The 20,725-nt window shown below is 45.8% G+C and overlaps 2 protein-coding genes across 6 annotated transcripts in view; one reads left to right on the top strand and one right to left on the bottom strand.

Moving 5' to 3' along the window:
• LOC143793567 (uncharacterized) overlaps positions 1 to 20,725 on the bottom strand; it is a 222,596-nt gene that overhangs the window by 93,486 nt on the left and 108,385 nt on the right. The gene's annotated exons all lie outside the window — the stretch shown is intronic.
• LOC143793526 (uncharacterized) overlaps positions 1 to 20,725 on the top strand; it is a 46,211-nt gene that overhangs the window by 22,704 nt on the left and 2,782 nt on the right. For 2 of the 5 annotated variants that reach the window (XM_077280575.1, XM_077280571.1), the window contains 2 exons: positions 8,711 to 8,778; positions 19,963 to 20,052. In XM_077280575.1, the coding sequence (XP_077136690.1) occupies positions 8,711 to 8,778; positions 19,963 to 20,052 (158 nt within the window). Of the gene's footprint in view, positions 1 to 8,710; positions 8,779 to 11,576; positions 11,640 to 11,718; positions 11,794 to 12,102; positions 12,299 to 12,452; positions 12,616 to 13,415; positions 14,463 to 19,962; positions 20,053 to 20,725 lie in introns of those variants that run through there. The other 3 variants (XM_077280574.1, XM_077280572.1, XM_077280576.1) reach the window with 3 other exon arrangements.

Genomic DNA, 20,725 nt, shown 5'->3' with positions numbered 1-20,725 from the left:
GGTGTGATAAAGGCAGACTTCTCCTGCGCCTTCGTGCTCATTGGAATCTGCCAGTATCCCTGACTCAGATCCATTATGGTCACATATTCTGCGCCAGCTAACCGCTCAAGCAGCTCCTCGATGCGCAGCATTAGGTGCGCGTCAGAGGCTGTGATGGCTTGAGCCCCTGTAGTGCACGCAGAACCGTGTGGTCCGATCCTTCTTTTTTGACACGTGGACTACAGGTCAGGTCCACTCGCTTTTGGACCGTTTAATCACCCCCCAGCTGTAACATCTCATCGATCTCCTGGCGCATAACCTGCTGCACCTCGTCCGAGATCTGATAGGGTGTTCACCGTAGTGGGGCATGATTCCCGGTGTCCACCTTGTGGACCGCTAACTCCATCCTTCGGCCTGGAAGGGTTCCAGCCTGATTCGCAGTTGCGACCGCTGGGGTTCGGTTAACAAGGCGCTTACCTCCACGTCCTCGATGGACCCTCCTGCCTTGGCTTGGGCCCGCATGTCCAGGACGGGGTTTTTCTCCCCTTCTTCGGGCAGGCTGCAGACCGGTAGGACGTAGGCTTCACGTTCGTGATGAGCCTTCATCATATTGACGTGAAAGGCTTTTCGCCTACCCCGAGCGTGGTCAAGGGTGACCACGTAGGTGACCTGGTTGAGCTGTTGGATGACGTACGGGCCTTCCCAGGCTGCCTGAAGCTCATCCTTTGGTACCGGGACCAGCACCCACACCTTCTGACCTACCTGGTAGGTCTGCTCCCGGGGTGTTCTGGTCGTACCAGTGCTTCTGGTCAGCCTGAGCCTGCGTCATGTTGTTATGCATCAACTGCATCAAGGTCTGCATTTTGTCATGGAAGCGCATGACATACTCCACTATGGACACTTCAGAAGGCTTCGGCTCCTCTTCCCAGGATTCCCTTACCAACCCAAGGGGTCCCTGGACTCGCCTGCTGTACAGGAGCTCGAAGGGGGAAAACCCCGTCGAGGCCTGCGGAACCTCTCGGTAAGCGAATAGCAGGTGTGGGAGGCACCGCTCACAGTTGTCCTTGGGTCTGAAATAGCATGTATAGCATCTGTTTGAGGGTACCGTTGAAGCGCTCACCCAAGCCATTGGTCTGTGGGTGATACACACTCGATACCAGACGCTTCACCTGCATTCTCTTACAGAGAGCTTCCATTAGGCAAGACATGAGTTGAGTCCCTTGATCAGTAATCACCTCCCTGATAAGTTCTCCCCGTGAAAAGATGGTCAACAGTGCATCTGCCACATTATTATCATCTATCTATATAATTGTCGACTGGCCGACCAATCAGCGTAAGGCAAAGTCCGGCCGCAAATTAGCCCCTCTCTACTTCCGTCCAGTCAGTGCCTCCTCCATACTCGCCTCCAGTCAGCGCCCACATAGTGTTTTAGGACTGCGTTACACAGCGGCATAACGCCGTGTAACGTAGTCCCTTAATGCTGCCATTAACCGTGTAAGTGTGCCCAACTTTTTACTATTAATGCTGCCTATGCAGCATCAATAGCAAAAACATATAATGTTAAAAATAATAATAATAAAAAATCATTATTCTCACCTTCCGCCGTCTGCGCCAGCCTTTCCCGGTCCTCGCGACGCTCCGGTCCCAAGAATGCATTGCAGCTATGACCGGAGATGACGTAGCGGTCTCGCGAGACCGCTACATCATCACGTGTTATTGCCGCAATGCATTACTGGGAACGGAGCGTCGCGACGAGCATCGGTAAAGGCCTGGCCTGGATCCGGGGGCCGACGGAAGGTGAGTATATAACTATTTTTATTTTAATTCTTTTTTTAACAGGGATATGGTGCCCACATTGCTACATACTGCGTGGGCTGTGTTATATACTGCGTAGGCTGTGCGTTATACTGCGTGGGCTGTGCGTTATACTGCGTGGGCTGTGCGTTATACTACTTAAATATTCTAGAATACCCGATGCGTTAGAATCGGGCCACCATTTGGTTTATTTATATAGCACCAATAATTCCATGGTGCTGTACATGAGACGGGGTTACATCAAAATACAAATATCACTTACAGTAAACAAACTAACAATTACAGACTGATACAGAAGGGAGAGGACCCTGCCCTTGCGGGCTTACATTCTACAGGATTATGGGGAAGGAGACAGTAGGTCGGGGGTTGCAGCACCTCCGATGGTGTTGAGGTGGCCGTGTGGTCATTACAGATTGTAAGCTTCTTTGAAGAGGTGGGATTTCAGGTTCCGTTTGAAGGATCTAAATGTGGTGGATAACCGGATGTGTTGGGGCACAGAATTCCAGATGATGGGGGATATTCGGGAGAAGTCTTGGAGGCGATTGGGTTAGGAGGGAATAAGTGTGGAGGAGAGAAGGAGGTCTTGGGAGGACCGGAGATTACGTGAGGGAAGATATTGAGAGATTAGTACGGAAATATACGGAGGAGAAAGGTTATGGATGGCTTTGTAGGTCAGTGTTATTAGTTTAAACTTGATATGCTGGGAAATTGTGAGCCAATGAAGGGATTTGCAAACTGGGGAAGCAGCAGTGTAGCGAAGAGAGAGATTAATTAGCCTGGCAGCAGAGTTAAGGATGGGCTGTAGGGGTGCGAGAGGGTTAGAGGGTAGCCCACAAAGGAGGATGTTGCAGTAGTTGAGGTGGGAGATGATTAGGGCATGCACAAGCATTTTGGTAGAGTGAGGGTTGAGGAAAGGATGGATTGGAAATATTTTTGAGCTGGAGGCGACAGGAGGTGGCGAGAGCTTGGATGTGCGGTTTAAAGGATAGGGCAGAGTTCAGGGTTACTCCGAGGCAGCGGATTACCTGGACGGGGGAAAGTCTAAATTCATTTATTGTGATAGATAGATCAGGTAGGGAAGATGTGTGAGATGGAGGAAAGATAATTTAGTTCGGTTTTGTCTGCATTGAGTTTGAGGAAGCGAGAGGAGGATATGGCAGATAGACACTCTGGGATTCTGGACAGCAGAGAGGTGACATCTGGGACAGAGGGGTAGATCTGAGTGTCATCGGCATATAGATGGTACTGGAAGCCCTAGGACTTTGAGTTGTCCCAGGCTAAGGGTATAGATTGAAAAGAGAAGAGGTCCTAGGACAGAGCCTTGAGGGACGCCAACAGAGAGGGGGCGAGATGGAGGTATGGGAGTAGAAAACGCTAAATGTGTGGTTGGTATGAGGAGATCCAGGATAAGGCGAGGTCTTTGACACCAAAGGAAGAGAGGATCTGTAGTAGGAGGCTGTGGTCAACTGTGTCGAAGGCAGAGGACAGGTCTAGAAGGAGTAGTATAGAGAATTGTCTGTTAACTTTGGCTGTAAGTCGTTCGTAAGTTTGATCAGGGCAGTCTCGGTGGAATGGTGGGGACGGAAGCCAGATTGTAGGTTGTTGGAAGAGATTACAAGAGGTAAAGAGATCGTGAATCACGTGGAGTTCATTGCAGACGGAGTGGGCATTCCAGAGAGGGAGCAGGGTGGTGGGCGTCCGGGGCACGGATTTGAGGTGGGCAAGATATTGGGTGTTTATGTTGAGTTGGGAGCGATAGAAGGGGGTAGTAATGGGAGGTATGAGCTGTGGGAGTCCAGGATTGGGAGATATGTCGCCAGCAGTGAGGAGAAGCAGAGAGAGGCAGAGCAGGTGGGAGGAGGAGAGTGGGCGGCTTGTTTTGTGTATTATTAGGAGAGATCTGAGGTTGAGGAGCCGGTCAGCAGAGGAGGTCAGGTGGGGAAGCAAGAGGGAAGGAGAGATTACTTGGTTAGAGGGTGCTGGGGTTTGGGGATAACGAAGGAGAGTGAGGAGTAAAGGAGCCAAAACTGTTAGAGCGTATGTCAGCATGATGAGTAAATGTGGTGGAAAGGGAAAGAAATTTAGTACATTTATTAACAGTGGTTAGTCGTACCTTCTGTTCATTTCTGGCATATTTCTGCTGTCATCTTTGCTGCTTTCCTTTCAGAGCCATCCTTCTAGAGACAGACCACACTGCTGACATACGCTCTTAACAGTTTTGGCTCCTTTACTCCCAGCATAGCCATGGTTGCTAAATAAAAGATAGGACAAAAAAACAAAGAGAAGGGTAGGGGGTAATCTCTATACACACACCATTGTCTCAGGACTAATAAACACGGAGTTCGTTCTCCAAAACTTTTTTGCGCAAAGTCTTCGCTACAAGTGAGCAAGTTTTTAGTGCGGGAATGATTGCTCAAACTCGATCGCTAATACTTTATTATTCCACCCCTCTGTCACCAATATGTCATGAAACTCAGGGGCATAACTTTATCATCCCCCCCCAATATGTTGTGAACTGGGGTTGTTTGGTTGCCCCAGTTCTTTTCTGAAGAGGATTTATCTTTATCCCACTTCCCAGTTCCGGTTGGAAACTTGCAGCTCTCTGGCGCCCTCCTCACCCTCAGGTCAGGCAGGGTACTGCACCTAGGATAATTAGTCACCAGAAAGGCTGCCTTACTATGTACTGGCTAATGGGCACACTGCAGTGAGGACGATTAAAACTACTCCCACTCAGGCGTGAACAATAATTATCAACGCCGTCCGTCGCTACCAGGTTTCCCTAAAGCGCAGGACAAATCCGCTGCCCCAGCTCCGATTTCTTAATTAATAACGAGTCTGGAGCCCACCCAATTGGTAGCATAATTCTCTTCAGAGGATGTGACAGTACGTTATAGAGCAAGGAGAAACGAAGGCAGTGTTTACAAAAGGGTAAAAGGATATTATAAAAGAAAAGTATCATATGTACAGACAATTACAAATAAAAAGGGATTAACGGAAGAAAATAGACTTACAGTTCACTCATATCATTTCATAGCAGACCATGTGGCTCAGGGGAAGGGCGACACTCACTTATCCCTGTGCCCAAAACCCAGGCACTCCCCGTGGTGACCTCACTCAGGGGCTGAATACTCCCCTTTCTTAAAATTATGAAAAGCCATCTCTACACATTTCTCGCCGTATGAACCTCGTAGAAGAACGACACAATGATCATGATGCTCACTATAACTATAAACATGAGGTAGATATTTGACCCGCTTAAGCAGTTATGCGTTTCTCAATTTCTCCTAAGCGCTGATCTTAGAAAACACACGGGTGGGTAGCCCTATTGTTGCACATACCAAATATATAACTTTCATACCTCTGTCACTAATTGGAGTCAAGTTATGCCTTACTGTTAAGTTTCTACATGAACACGAACAGTAGAGCACATGGTACTATTGCTGCCTTTCCCAGCTTAAAGCCATAAACTACTCAGTGGGGGCTGCTGCACATTGGTATCAAGTTGTACAGTGTGTAGTGGAAGTCAGTTTCCTATGCAGCTGAAGAGGGGGGATCGGAGAGCCCACAGCGTGTGTCTGCCATAGGGCTTTGTTTTTGTATCAGCGAATGCTGTGGGGGGGGGAGTTCGAATCTGCAGTGTGTGTGTGCCATGGAACCTTCTAGAACTAAACTCATAATATGGCATTTTTACATTATTGTGATACACCTATTAAAGGGAGACCCATTGTGTCTGGAATTAATAGTGTTGGACACAATGTAGAAGTCTGTCTAGATTACATCGTTAGACCCTTTGTGATTATCTTACCCCCATACATCAGGGACACAAAGGATTTTCTCCGTAGCCTGGAATGAATTTCTATTGAATAGGACATTTTGATGGCTTGCATTGACGTTGCAGTCTTGTATTCCTCAATCCTCCATAATAAAGGCATAGAGGGTGTTGAATACTTTCTCTCAGCAAAGGGTTGTCAATACTTATAATAATCTTGTGCTAACCCTCCTTGAATTTGTTCTGGCCAATGTGCTTTTCACCTCTTCTGGGAATATCCACCCCCAGCTCTGGGCCGCTGCCAAGGGCAGTCCCTGCACACCAAGTTACACGAACCTGTTTCTTGGCTGGTTGGAGGATACTGTGGTTTTTCCTGAAACCATGTCTTAATTTACCATACTCATGGATTTGTGGGTCAGATTTGTCAAGGATGTGTAAGTCTGATGATCTCCGAGAGGGATTTTTGACAAGGAGCCACCCTGACCTGGTGTTGAGGGAGTCCTTCCATCATTCACTAAGACAGAGCGAGAGGGACTTCTGGTGTCTCAGGACAAATCGGTAATCAAAGACAAATCCATTTGTCTCATCTAACCACTGGTTAGGGAGATCCTCCGTAAACTCTGGAAAATACTCAGGATGGATGAGGACATTTGTAAAATATCGGTAACTTCCCCCATGATCACTTACCGCAAGACTCGGTCCACTGGTGACACCTGGCTACCAACGAAACTTGGGCGATCTTACAAATGTGGCATCTGTGTGGCACTTGAGTCGATCCAAGCAGGAAACATTTTCCGTAATGATAGTACTGGTGAAGAGCTCCATATTGGAGAATTAATTGCAAAATGAAGGGCATCATCTATAAGGCTATCTGCTTGTGGCAAATTGGTTGCAGAGTTCAGGAGACAAGTGGAGGAGCAAACGTGGCACATCTCCAGCTACACACATCAATTGTCACCATCAGGGTAACATCAGTTCTTACCTTTTTGGGGATTGACCGGATTAAACTACTCCATAGGCGGGGTAACTTCAATAAAGTGTTGTTACAAAGGGAATCCAGACTGACATGCCACCCCAGGGTCTCAATAGACTGCTTAATTTCAGCAGTGTTTTTGTAAAAGTCTATTTATTTTCCCAGCAGTGCCACAATCGGGTACTGCCCTTCTTGGGTCAGGAGGTATACACGGGGCATGACGGAGTTATATAGGACCCATCCCTCTCTTGTTTCTGCCATCCAGCTTGGCAGGATATGTTTCATTATGGCAGATTGGTCAGGTTGAGTCTTTCTATACGAGAGTGCTCGTTGTTTCTGTGTATCTGTGTATGCGTACTTCAGACTGAACATGTCCAGGAACTGGTGTCAGCCACCCCAGAAACCAAGCTGTATAAAAAGGGGGTGAGACACTGTAATGTCAGTACTCTCGAGACCCGAAGTGATCACAACACTCTGGATTTCACCTGAAGTCTCTGGATATGAGTATACACTGTGTTCCAAATTATTATGCAAATAATATTTCCTCATATTTTCTCTAAATTACCTATCTGAATTGCAGTCATTGTTATTTTCCAGTCATCTACTATTCTAGTATAATTGCAATGTTTTGGAACAAACTATGAAAGCAGTATATTTAAAAAAAAATAAACACTCAGAATGCATGTTCCAAATTATTATGCACAGCAGAGTTTTCAACCTTTTTTATTTTATTTTGAACAAAAAAATGGCCAATTGTGAAGTTATAAGAATTATCAGCTTATTACAAAATGAAATCAAACAGTTTTCAAGTGAAAACTTTATTCCTGGTGATGTTACATTTGCACATAGGACCCCTTGTTGGAAAGAAGCTTCTGAACTCTCTCGTCCATTGAATTTGTCAGTTTTTGGATGTTTCTGCTCCAATTGTTTTGCATGTGGACAGAATCCCCTCCCAGAGCTGTTGCTTAGATGTGAACTGCCTCCCGCCATCATAGACACTCCTTTTGATGATGCTCCAGAGGTTCTCAATGGGGTTGAGGTCAGGGGAAGATGGTGGCCACACCATAAGTTTGTCCTCTTTTATGCCCATAGCAGCCAGAGATGCAGATGTGTTTTTTGCAGCATGAGACGGTGCATTATCATGCATGAAAATGATCTTGCTGCGGAAAGCACGGTTCTTCCTCTTGAACCATGGCAGGAAGTGTTGTTTTAGAAACTCCACATAGATTATGGAGTTCATCTTTACCCCTTCAGGGATCATAAAGGGGCCGACAATCTCTCTCCCCATGATTCCAGCCCAAAACATTACTCCACCTCCTCCTTGTTGGCGCCTTAGCCGTGTTTTCATGGGGTGTCCATCAACCAGCCATCCTCCACTCCATCCATCTGGACCATCAAGCGTTGCACGGCACTCATCGGTGAACAAAACAGTTTGGACGTCAGTCTTCATGTATCGTTTGGCCCACTGGAGCCGTTGCTGTTTGTGTGCAGTGGATAGAGGTGGTCGACAGGATGGCTTACGCACAGCTGCAAACCTCTGAAGGACCCTGCATCTTGTTGTTCTGGGGACGTTGGAGGCACCAGCAGCTTCAAAAACTTGTCTGCTGCTATGACAAGGCATTTTTGCAGCTGCTCTTTTAACCTTACGCAATTGCCTGTTGGAAAGAGTCCTCAATTTCTCCCTATCAGCACGCACACGTGTGTGCTGGGAATCAGCTACATACTTCTTGATTGTGCGATGATCACGATGAAGTGTCTTGGCAATGTTGATTGTAGTCATGCCTTGACCTAAATACTCCACAATTTGTTGCTTCTCAGCAGCCGACACATCCTTTTTCTTTCCCATTTTGGCAAAAAATGTAGGCTGCTTAATAATGTGGAACAGTCTTCTTAAGTAGTCTTGCCTTTATTTGGACACACCGGCCAAACTAATGTGCACAGGTATCTGCAATTGCTTTCAGTGATATAAAGAGCCCTGACACACATCACCGTCAATGAGTTTACATGACAAACAAAAAAATTCTAACCTTATCACTCCTAAACTCTTTGTTCAGAATAATTTGGAACACAGTGTAGAAGCTATGAAAATGTCTGTCTGTCTCTCCCACTGCAGTCTGTACTCTGTCTCTTTGTGTTTGTCATATTATGCAGTGTGTACTCTGTCTCTCTTGCAGCCTTCTATTCCAACATGTCCTCAAATGAAGACCTGGGCGCTCTCCAGAGTGGACAAGACACCAATGAAGTGAGTACATTTGCTATACCGATTTGTATGTGTAGTGGAATATGTATATGTATGACTGTATAACCAACCGTAAATTAACATCTGTCTTAGACTGCAGCTCTCACAAAGGTCATGACCTATGTTATCCTGAGCAGGCAGTCTCCAGTCACCCCAGGGGACCTAATGACCTGTGAGAACGATAAGTGAGTCGCCGTTACGTCACAGGATCGCTCCTGCATCGTTCTGGAGCTGCTGTGTTTGACATCTCTACAGCGACCTAAACAGCGACGCTGCAGCGATCGGCTCGTTGTCTATATCGCTGCAGCGTCGCTGAGTGTGACGGTACCTTAAGGGTATGTGCACACGTATTCTTGGCCACTGTGGATTTTTCCGCAGCAGATTTGATAAATCTGCTGGGCAAAAACGCGGCGTTTTTGCTGCAGATTTATCTTGGATTTATTGCGGTTTTCCATAGGGGCAGCTGTAAAACCACTGCGGAATCCGCAGAAAGAAGTGACATGCTGCAGAATGTAAACTGCTGCGTTTCCGCGCATTTTTTCCGCAGCATGTGCACAGCGTTTTTTGTTTCCGATAGGTTTACATCGAACTGTAAACGCATGGGAAACTGCTGTGGATATGCAGCAAAATCTGCATCGTGTGCACATACCCTAAAAAAGATTACAAGAAGAGTGTTCGAAGAAAAATAATGTATTCATTGGTAAAATAGCCAGGATCCAGTCACAAACCAAGAATTAGAATATTAACCTGAGGCTGGTCTAGAAATCTGACGCACAGGTTGACTCGATCAGTTAGGCCTTTACACATAGAAGCACGTTCCCAAATTGAGAGGCAGCCAAGCTGATGTGAGCCATTCCATATTCATCCCCCCTCAGGGAGCAGAATGCCGGACTGCAAAGTTTAGATATTTCTGTAAGTTTTCTCCCTTTATTTTTATAACTGCCGCAGCGCACAACGCAAACAAAAACGCAGCAAAACGCATGCACAACGCTGCGTTTTGCGCTGCATGCGTCCTTTTTTTCATTGATTTTGGACGCAGCAAAAATGCAACTTGCTGCGTCCTCTGCGCCCGGACGCAAAACACAAGTGCGACGCATGTCCATGCGCCCCCATGTTAAATATAGGGACGCATGCGGCGACCCTGCGGCGCCCGACGCTGCGGCGCCGACCGCAAATGTGAACGTAGCCTAACAGAAAAGGCTACGTTCACATTTGCTGTGTGCGCCGCAGCGTCGTCGCCGCAACAAAACGCATGCGTCATGCGGCCCTATCTTTAACATATGGGCCGCATGTACATGCGTTGTCATGCGTTGTGTTGCGTTGTACGACGCATGCGGCGTTAGGGCGCACCTGTCAGGGTGCGGCAAACGCAACATGTTGCATTTTTTGGGCGGCGCCGACCTTTTAAAAAACGCATGCGTCGTGTTTGCGTCGTCGATGCGCCTTTTTCCCCATTGACTTGTATTGACAACGCAGACGACGCGTACTCGCGTTGTACGACGCATGCGTTTTCCAATAAAAAATGCAAAACATTGTCTAGACTTTGTCTAGACACTAAAAAAACACTATATATATAGAAAAAAAAAGGGGTTTGGCATTGTCTTTCACAAGGCTATCCACACAACACACAGAGAAGACACTGAGAGGAGCAATCTGCTTTCCAAACCTGTAAGTATATATTTCTCTTTGCATATTTTTTATTCTGTGTTTTATTTCTTGATTTTTATTTAATTTGAGCAATGTTTGGTCTGTGCTATTGTACGGTTATGGCACTGTGGGTTGTTAGTGAAAAATTGTTTTTTTTTAATCTGGTTCTGATGTACTTCTGGCGTTATATGCTGTCGTTTCTTGTCTTCGGCCTTGCTTGGTTTTGGATTGGTTTTGGGTTGTTCTGGTGTCATGCGGATGTTCAATGTATTTTTTTTGGCTCATTTTTTCTTGTTAAATTTCTGGTGCATGTCTTTTTCTGGTTTCTATTGTTGGGGGTAACCGTATGGCGTTTTCTTGGCTCATGTCTTGCTGTGTTTTATTATGCTGTTGGCATTTTTTTTTCTATCCTTGAGTGTCTTCTTGCTGTTGGGGGGGCTACATTTATGATGTTTCATTTGTATTGTATTGTTCCGTGCGGCTATATCATTCTATTTTCAGTTGTATTTTCCCTTTTTTTTTTTTATCTCTGATGGTTTTACGTCGTTTTCCGTATGGCATATATCTCCTTCATTGACTGTTTGCATTGCCAAGTGTGTAGTATAATGTTTTTTTTTTTTTTTTTGTGGGGCCCTTTTTTTTCTTTTTTTTTTTAATTTCATGTGTTTTCTTTTCTATTTTATGGTTTATCTTTTGTGTTGCTGTATTTTGTAACAGCGGTTGTCCCGTAATGTTTATTGCTTATTATCTAGAATGGTATTTATCGCCTTTTTATGATGTATTTCTGTGGTTAGATGTCACCAGATGGTGTTGTTTTGGATCAAGTCTTGTTGTAATTGTAAAGTATGGCGTTCATTAGTTTGCTATTTCATTGGGCCTTTTTTTTTACCTGTAAGGCTTTTTTTAGTAAGTTTTTATATTTAAAAATGTGGACATAGGTGTCTATTTTTGCTTAATTTTGTTTGGGTCTATTCTTGTATTGTTTCTTCTATTGTATTCTCTTGCAATGTATGGCGTTGTGGTGTCGCTTTTTGAGTTTGCATTGTCCTATCAGTCAACAGTCAATTGTGGTTGTAATTTTTTTTTTTTGCCTATTTTATTATATGTGTCATTGTGCTTTGGATGTGATTTTTTTGCTCATTTTTTCTTTGCAGAACAATTTTTCAAGAATGCCAAGTTCTTCTGCAGCATCTAGCCAATCGGCGCGGGGGAGTGCGGTGAGTAATTATGTCCAGTTGCTTACTATTCGCTGCCATTTGTAGCATTGACAATAATTTTGGTATACAATCTTTACAGGCTTCTTCAAGTGAGGGGGAAGGCAGTCAGCGGGAGCAGCGAGGTCGGGGCCAAGGTGTGGCGTCAGGACGGCGAGTGAGTATTTTTTTTTTTTGAGTAGCATTCTGCTGGTGAGAGGAACATTACATTTGAGTAGCATCCTGCTTTCACTAGGGATGTTTACTAAGCTTAATTACATTATAGCTTTTCAGGGCAGCAAGTATTGGGGGAAGGTAACAGAAAGTTGAACTCCCAGCACAAAAACATTCCAAAATACAGGTGTAGAAACCATCAATATACATACATCAAATGGCAAAGGATAGGGCAAAGGTACAAATCATGCCAGGTGCTGGTGGTTGTTAATATTTGCATATTTGCAACCTTTTTGTTTTCTAATTTTTCTAGGTTTCACAACGGGACCAAGGAGACAGTATTGATGTGGACCTCCTGATCTCCTGCATCCAGGAGCGTGGCCCGTTGTGGGACAGCCGTGACCCTCGGCACATGGACCAGGTGGTGTTGAGGCGTTTGTGGGCAGAGGTGGCAAAGTCGCTGTGGGATGGCTTTGACAGTGCCTCAGCGAAGGACAAAGGCAACTTTAGTGAGTATTGCAGAGACGCTGCTATGACCCATCTTTCCAGGATAAACACAACCGTGTGTGATGCGATCAACGCCTAAACTTTACATCACACACGGTTGTTTTATCCTTTTAAAATGCTAAATATGTAACCTTTTTTTTTTCTTTGCATTCACAGTTAAAAAGTTGAGGACCAGATGGCGATCCATGAAGGACCGTTTCAATAAGGGCCTCCGTAATGAGGAGGAGCAATCCCGGAGTGGTGCTGCTGCGGCCAAGTCGGTGCCCTATAAGTACAACAGGGCACTACAGTTCCTAAGACCGGTCCTTGGCCGCCGACAGTAAGTATTTTGTCCACATACCATATTGCCCAGCCACATTGTACATTGCCCAGCCACATAACATATTGCACAGCCACATTGTACATTGCCCAGCCACGTACATTGTGCATCCACATAGTATATTGCCAGGCCACTAAATCGCAGCCACATAGTACACGTTCTAGCCACGTATCCACATAGTATTTTTCCCATGCACATAGTGTATTGGCCATCCATGTAGTCAGCGTAGCATATTGGCCATCCACGTAACTTTTTCCCTAGTGGAATGGTATATAGGCCATTAGTAATTTTTTTGGTTAAGCATGAGTCCTTGTAGTCCATGACAGGTTACGTTCTGAGTCAGGGTAGTTCTGATCGCAGGAATAATGATGACGTCTCGATCACATGATCCTAACGTCATGGCCGTTCCTGCGATCAGATCAGCAAAGAGACTGTTTTTTTTTTTTGTTTTTTTTTAAATGTTTTTCTTGACTTTAAATTTTATACTATTTTTGCGGCATAGGCAGCATCAAGAAAGATTTTTTGACAAAAATTTTTTTAAAACGATGACAGAGGTATGCGGTAAAAAGGCTTTGGCAGCGGGAATGAGCAGTCATTTTCTGCCGTTGGTATGTCCATGATTGTTATCGTCAGCCCTAATGGTCAGCTGGCGATAACAATCAGCAATTTATTATAGGCCACACAGACTGAGAGACAGAGGATTTGTATTGTTGTGTCATGTAATGTTAATTTTATTACAGGAGTTGGCGTATGTGATAGGTTATTAATTGAAGACTAATGTTTCCCTTATCTTTTCACAGGACACACAGCAGCACCCTCGAGCGAGCTCGCCCCTCTGAAGCGGAACGTCATGCATCGCCATCTGACCCGTGTCAGCCCTCCCACAGCGACAGCAGGCTTGCACCACCATCTGGAGAACCGGCAGCCGGTCCATCAGGTGTTCCCCTGCCCGAGGCCTCTGGCGCACCTTCATTCGGGAATTCCCGACAGCGCCAGCGGGCCTCGGACAGGCCAGCCATGCCTGAATTTTTGCATATGAGCACGGTTTTCCAGAACTGTTTCGAGGAGTTGAGCGATAAAATGGACACTCGTCTGTCTAATATCGACCGGCGCCTTGAAAATCTGGAAGCCGAGCTCTCGAATCCGGCCAAACCTTTTTTAAGTACTATTGGTAAGGGCATGGTGGAACACCTTACGCCGGAACTCCAGATTTCGGTGATGCAGTCCTGTAACAATGCCTACGTGAGGGCTCTGCAGCAGTCTCGGGTCGCGCAGTCAGCGACACTGCCCGTAGTACCGTCGCCGGCTAGCATGACTCCGACTCCTGCTGCAGAGCCACTCCAGCCACCCCACCCTGGTCCAAGTGCCGAGCGACGCCACCACATGCACCATAGCATTGTGCCGCCGACTCCTGCTCCTGCCAGGCCCTCATCCTCCCGTAGCCGTCATGATGTGGGAGCTGCCGCGGGAGAGAAAAAAAGAAAAAGAAGGAAGAGGACACACACTGAGGCTCTGGCTGCTCCAATACAGACACCTAGTTCGCGTCGGGGCTCTAGCCGCAGCAGGAGCAGCCAGGGCCCTTCAAGAACCAGGCCAAGACTAGTGTTGCCTCCTCCCTCCCCTACAGAGGTGGCGGTTTCTTCCCCTGTGTACCCTGCGGAGGGTTTGGACCTGCCATCGAGCCTCCTGGACTCTGGCTCATCATACTCCTCTTCCTCTCCCCATTCCCAACCAGAGACTTACCATTCCCCCATGGTGGCAGAGGTTGATACCCCCTAAGTTTATTTCCCCTTTTTTTTTCTGTTTCCCCCCAATAAAAATTGTTCATTTTAAAACAAAAATATTTGTTCTTATTTTCCAGTATACTTCTCGGCAAGTCACGCCGTGCGCTGTCTACACATATTTTGTGCTTCAAACGCCTCATATATGCAATGTCAGACAGTATTTTTGGATTTTTTTAATTTTACCTTTTTTTGGGTGTCTCTCATTGCTGTATGAGGTGTTTACAAACAATAAAGTGTATGAGGTGTTTACAAACACTAAGGGTATGTGTCCACGTTCAGGATTGCATCAGGATTTGGTCAGGATTTTACATCAGTATTTGTAACCCAAAACCAGGAGTGGGTGATAAATACAGAAGTGGAGCAGATGTTTCTATTCTACTTTTCCTCTAATTGTTCCACTCCTGGTTTTGGCTTACAAATACTGATGAAAAATCCTGACAAAATCCGGATGCAATCCTGAACGTGGACACATACCGTAAAGGTACCTTCACACTTAACAATGCTGCAGCGAAACATACAATGATGCAGATCACTGCAGCATCGCTATTTGGTCGCTGGAGAGCTGTCTGTGTGACAGCTCTCCAGCGACCAACCATGCCGAGGTCCCCGGGTAACCAGGGTAAACATCAGGTTGCTAAGCGCAGGGCCGCGCTTCCGATGTTTACCCTGGTTACCAGTGTTAAATGTTAAAAAAACAACAGTACATATACTCACAATCGCGTCCCCCGGCGTCCGCTTCCTGCACTGACTGAGTGCCGGCCCTAACAGCAGAGTGGTCACATCACCGCTGTGCTGTGCATTCACTTTACGGCCGGCGCTCAGTCAGTGCAGGAAGCGGACGCCGGGGGACGCGAACATGAGTATATGTACTGTTTTTTGTTTTACATTTAACACTGGTAACCAGGGTAAATATCTGGTTACTAAGCGACGCCCTACGCTTAGTAACCCGATATTTACCCTGGTTACCATTGTAAAACATCGCTGGTATCGTTGCTTTTGCTGTCAAACACAACGATACACGGCGATCTGACAAACAAATAAATATGTTGTATGGTATAAATATGTTCTTTGAAGCAGGGTAGAAAAATTTGAAATTTTTTTTATTAAACAACCACATTTTAAAAACAAAGGTTTACAATTTTTTATATAAGGCACATTACATTAGTGAACTATAGGTAGATGCCAAATTTGACATAACCAAACCAACCTAAACGGATGACATTTATTGCACATAATACTGGAGAATGAATTTATTATTATATTATATTTTTAGCACAGTCACAGTAGAGGTATTTATTGGTGTAGTTAAAACCAGAATACAGTCCAACAGTAACATTATTACACCATTTGATCTTGCCATGACACACGGCCAACATCTGACACAAAATAGGCCGCAAAACGATCCCTCATCTGCGCAATTTCCACACTTGTCCTCAGAGGATGATCATGGTAATCGGGCAATGGGTTGGCTATGGGTTCATCGAGTTCGACATTCAGTCTCTCATTGGCCATAATATAATTGTGGAGAACCACACAAGCCTTCACCACCTCATCCACTGTCTCAGTTTTCAGATTAATGGCGGATCCTAATATACGCCATTTGGAGACAAGGATGCCAAAGGCGCACTCCACAGTCCTTCTGGCCCTGGACAGTCTGTAATTGAACACCCTTTTTGTATGGTCCAAGCCCCGACTGGAGTAGGGTTTCAATAGGTTGGCAGACATTTGGAATGCCTCATCCCCAACCACAACAAATGGCATCGCAGGGCCTTGGGTGTGAGGAAGAGGTCGTGGCTGTGGGAAATTAAAATTGTTGCCATATAATTTTTGGCCCATATCCGACTCTTTAAATGTGTGCGAGTCATTTGCACGGCCAAACGCACCAATGTCCACTGCGAGAAAACGTCAGTCCGCACCGGCAATTGCCATGAGCACAGTGGAAAAGTATTTTTTATAGTTGTAGAAAAGGGATCCACTTTTCGCAGGCTTGGTAATCCGAATATGCTTTCCGTCCACCGCGCCAATACAGTTTGGAAACGAACACACTTGGTCAAATTTCTGTGCGTTGGCCTCCCAGATTTCTCTTGTAGGGACGGGTAAAAATTCCTCCCGGAGATTATCCCACAAAGCGCGGCATGTCTCAGCAATAATTCCGGAGAGAGTGGAGACTCCAATCCGGAACTGAAAATGAAGTGATCTCAAGGTCTCTCCGGTAGCCAGGAAACTGCCAAGAAGATAAAGAAATTACATTAAAGTACATTGTAATTTATAAAAGTACATTGACCATACCAAACCCAAAAAAAAATTAAAAAAAAAAGGGAAGAACATATCACAGTCATTCAAACAGCTACGTACCGTAGAGTCACCAGCAGCCGTTCCTCTGCGGAAATAGCTCTCCGGAGCTGCGTGTCCTGCCTGCTAATGGATCCTTCCACCCGACGCAGAAGATAGCGGAAGCTGTCCTGAGACATCCTGGTATATTCGTAATATTTCTCCAGGTTGTCATTCAGTTTGCCAAACAAGCTATGGTATGCTCCACGGCTCTCCCGGACTTCCAAGATAGGGTGTATCCAAAAGCGGCGATGACTCCATCTCCGTTTTTCCCTTTCCCTTTGATGAGAACAGGCGACAGCATAGGCATGAGCCAAGGCAAATTCCATCTCCATATCCATGTAGATACTGTCCATGGGACGCTCCATCATGAATACCAGCAAAATGGGAGGAATTCATCTCTGCCAGGGTATATATACACAATTGCATAAACACCAACCCTCTTCTAGCCATTGGTGGTCCTTATCTATTGTGTAGACACTTTTTTTGGTGGGGGGGATGAAGAATGACTCACTGCACAAAAAACGCATGCGGCGCAAAACGCAACTGCGTTTCAAAAAAAACGCAGCGTTTTGCGCCGCATGCGTTGAACAACGCAGCATTGTGCATGCGTTTTTCTGCGTTTTTGTATGCGTTGTGCGTTGCGGCGACGACGCTGCGGCGCACACCGCAAATGTGAACGTAGCCTAAATTGCAGGCCGCATGGGAGGGACCATACACTGTACACAAGCGGCTAAATGATGTTAATTATGTGGTGACCCTAGATAAGCATGCAAAGCATCAGAAAGTCTTCCATGTAAATATGCTGAAGGCTCATCATGACGGAGACCTGTCTTACCTGTCTGTAGCCTGCCTGAAGAGGGGGAGGCTGATCTGTTACTAGATGTGGGGGCCAGGACTCAGTACATGGAGTCCCTGGAGTCAGCAGAGTTTAACCCTGGGCTATCCCACAGTCGGTGGTCTGAGCTGATGGGGACGCTCAGCGAGTTCACCGAAGTCTTCACAGGGGAGCCTAGGAGCATGCTCTTAGCAGCTCACCATGGGGACACTGGTACTAATCCCCCAGTACGCCAGTCTGCATACCGTGTGTCAGCAGAGATGAAGGCACACATGAGGGAACAGGTAGAGGAGATGCTAGACCAGCAAGGTGAGGAGCACCCAATTTTCTACCTAAGCATGAAACTGCCCAGAGAAGTGGCTTATGCCACCATTGAAAAAAAAAATGTTTAGCAATTGTGTGGGCTCTGCTGAAGCTGCAACCATACCTCTATGGGTGCAACTTCACCGTGATAACAGATCATAACCCCATTGAGTTGACTCAACAGAGTAGTTGGGGACAACGGGAAATTGCTTGGCTGGAGTCTGATATTACAGCAATATGATTTTACAATTCAGCATATAAAAAGGAATCGATCACGGCAATGCTGATGGCCTATCTTGCCAAGGTGGGGAGGAACCAGATACGCACTCGGGAACTGACCTGAAAGTCAACCCCCATGTACGTTCATAAGGAGTAAGGTGTAGTGAAATATGTATGGATGTATGACCAGCAGTAAATTAACATCTGTCTTAGACTGCAGCTCTCACAAAGGTCATGACCTATGTTATCCTGAGCAGGCAGTCTCCAGTCACCCCAGGGGGGATTTCCAGAGCACACACAGAATTGGAAACACTTCACACCTCCTAGTGCCTTTGATGGGAAGATGCCAAATTGCAGCCTGACACTGTATATTTACTCTGAGAAAGAAAGATTACACAAAGAGTGTTCAAAGAAAAATAATGTATTCATTGGTAATAGCCAGGATCCAGTCACAAACCAAGGATTAGAATATTAACCTGAGAGGCTGGTCTAGAAATCTGACTCCTGGGTTGACTCTATAAAGTAGGCCTTTACACATAGAAACACGTTCACAGATTGAGGGTGTTGTGAATTCTGTTGTGGGTTCTGCTCTTGGGCTCCCTCCTGTGGTTATAAGTGGTAGTGCTGCTGTTTGTCCTTCACAGCAGTCATCAGGTGCGACCACTTTGGACGGGGCTATTTAGTCTGGCCTCACCCTTTGGTGAGTGCCAGTTGTCCATTGTTTTCTGGAGGATTCACATCTCTGCTTGGTTTCTCCTGCTGGGTTGTCCAAATCATCAAAGATAAGTCCTGGCTTTGTTTTTGCAGTCCACATGCGGTGGACTTTATAGTTCAGTGAATTGCTATGTTTTTTCTTTGTCTTTTTTCTTTTTCTTCCAGCTTTGTCTGTGTAAGGATTTATTCAGCCAAGCTGGAAGCTCTGGAGTTGCAGAGTTACCCTCCATGCCTTTAGTTAGGTGTGGAGATTTTCGTATTCTCTGTGGTGGATTTTTGTAGTATTTTATACTGACCGCACAGTACTCTGCCCTGTCTTTTCTTTCTAGGTAGCGTGGCCTCCTTTGCTAAATTCTGTTTTCAGTCTGCGTTTGTAATTTCCCTCTCCTCTCACAGTCAATATTTGTGGGGGGCTGTCTTTCCTTTGAGAATTTTCTCTGAGGCAAGATAGTTTTCCTGTTTCTTTCTTTAGGTGTAATTAGTCCTACGGCCGTGACGAGGTGTCTAGGGAGTGACAGGAACATCCCACGGCTACTTATAGTTGTGGTGTTAAGTTCAGGGTCTGCGGTCAGTATAGAGGCCACCTACTCCAGAGCTCGTCCATGCTGCTCCTAGGCCACCAGATCATAGCAGAGGGTCAGCCATATTCATCCCCCTCTCAGGGAGCAGAATGCTTGACTGCAAAGTTTAGATATTTCTGTAAGTTTTCTCCCTTTATTTTTATAACTGGTTTGCATATTTGTATGTCACTTTTTATTTCCATATTTTTATATCTTTTATTGTAAGCACTGTTCCTTTTCTATTAAAGCTTAAAACTTTAAGTTTGAACCTTGTATGCTCTAAAGAATCCATAGCCTTAGAGTGTGTGTTCCTGGTGATTGGCAGACAGTAGTAGTAATATTCCCGGGACTCATCGCCCGTGTGTTCGGTGAGTGGTGGCAGCGTGTATGAGCGGGGTGCGTGGACTGTGTCATGGATGACTTATGCTCCATTGCAGCATAGGACAGAGGCTGGATGCTGGACTGAGAGAGAGGAGATAGATTAACCCTTGCAGGCACAACCCCAAGTCACGAGCTGAGAAGCAAGAACATGACAGTTAGGATTTATGTGTTGTATTGACAGTCAATTCAATCTCAAAATCTTGTATTTTCTTTACAGGACACTTCTGGTGCTGAACAGCCGGAGCAGTTGAGTGATGATTCTTCCCAGGGTCGTCGGGCCCGAGTTCCTGAGGTAGAAACACGGCGTGTAAGTAGTCTTGATTGTTTTTGGTTTAACCCCTTAGGGCATGTGCATACGTTGCGAATTCGTGTGTGGATTTTTCCGTGCAGCTTCTGAAAAATCCACAGGTAAAACGCCCTGCCGATTACTTGCGGAATTTCTGCGGTTTTTGTGTGGATTTCACATGTGTTTTTACACCTGCGGATTCCAATTTTGGAGCAGGTGTAAAACGCTGCGGATTCCACACAAAGAATTGACATGCTGCGAAAAATAAACCGCAGCGTATCCGCTCTGAATTTTCTGCTGCATATGCACTGCGGATTTGGTTTTACATGGTACTGTACAACGCATGGAAAACTGCTGCAAATCCGCAGCCAAATTCTGAAACGTGTGCACATACCCTTACTGAAATCAGACGTAGTATTACACCAATGTCAGTATCCCCCACTTTTATACGGGCTTTTGTGGTGAGCCCACCTGAAAGCCGGGACATGTCAGCTGTTTTGAACAGCTGTCATGTGCCCGCAATTGGCATGGGAGATTCCCGTGCCTATAACTAGTTAAATGCTGCTCTCAAACTCTGATAGCGGCATTTAACGCGTGCTTCCAACCATTGGGCCAGAAATACATGCACCGCTGACTCTCATGATCAGGGGTCAGCGGTGCGTTGGCATGACAACCAGAGGTCTCCTGTGGTCGG

Source organism: Ranitomeya variabilis, chromosome 1 (genome assembly GCF_051348905.1).
Source record: "Ranitomeya variabilis isolate aRanVar5 chromosome 1, aRanVar5.hap1, whole genome shotgun sequence".
NCBI classification, from domain to species: domain Eukaryota; kingdom Metazoa; phylum Chordata; class Amphibia; order Anura; family Dendrobatidae; genus Ranitomeya; species Ranitomeya variabilis.
This window is presented reverse-complemented; position numbering and strand designations above follow the sequence as displayed.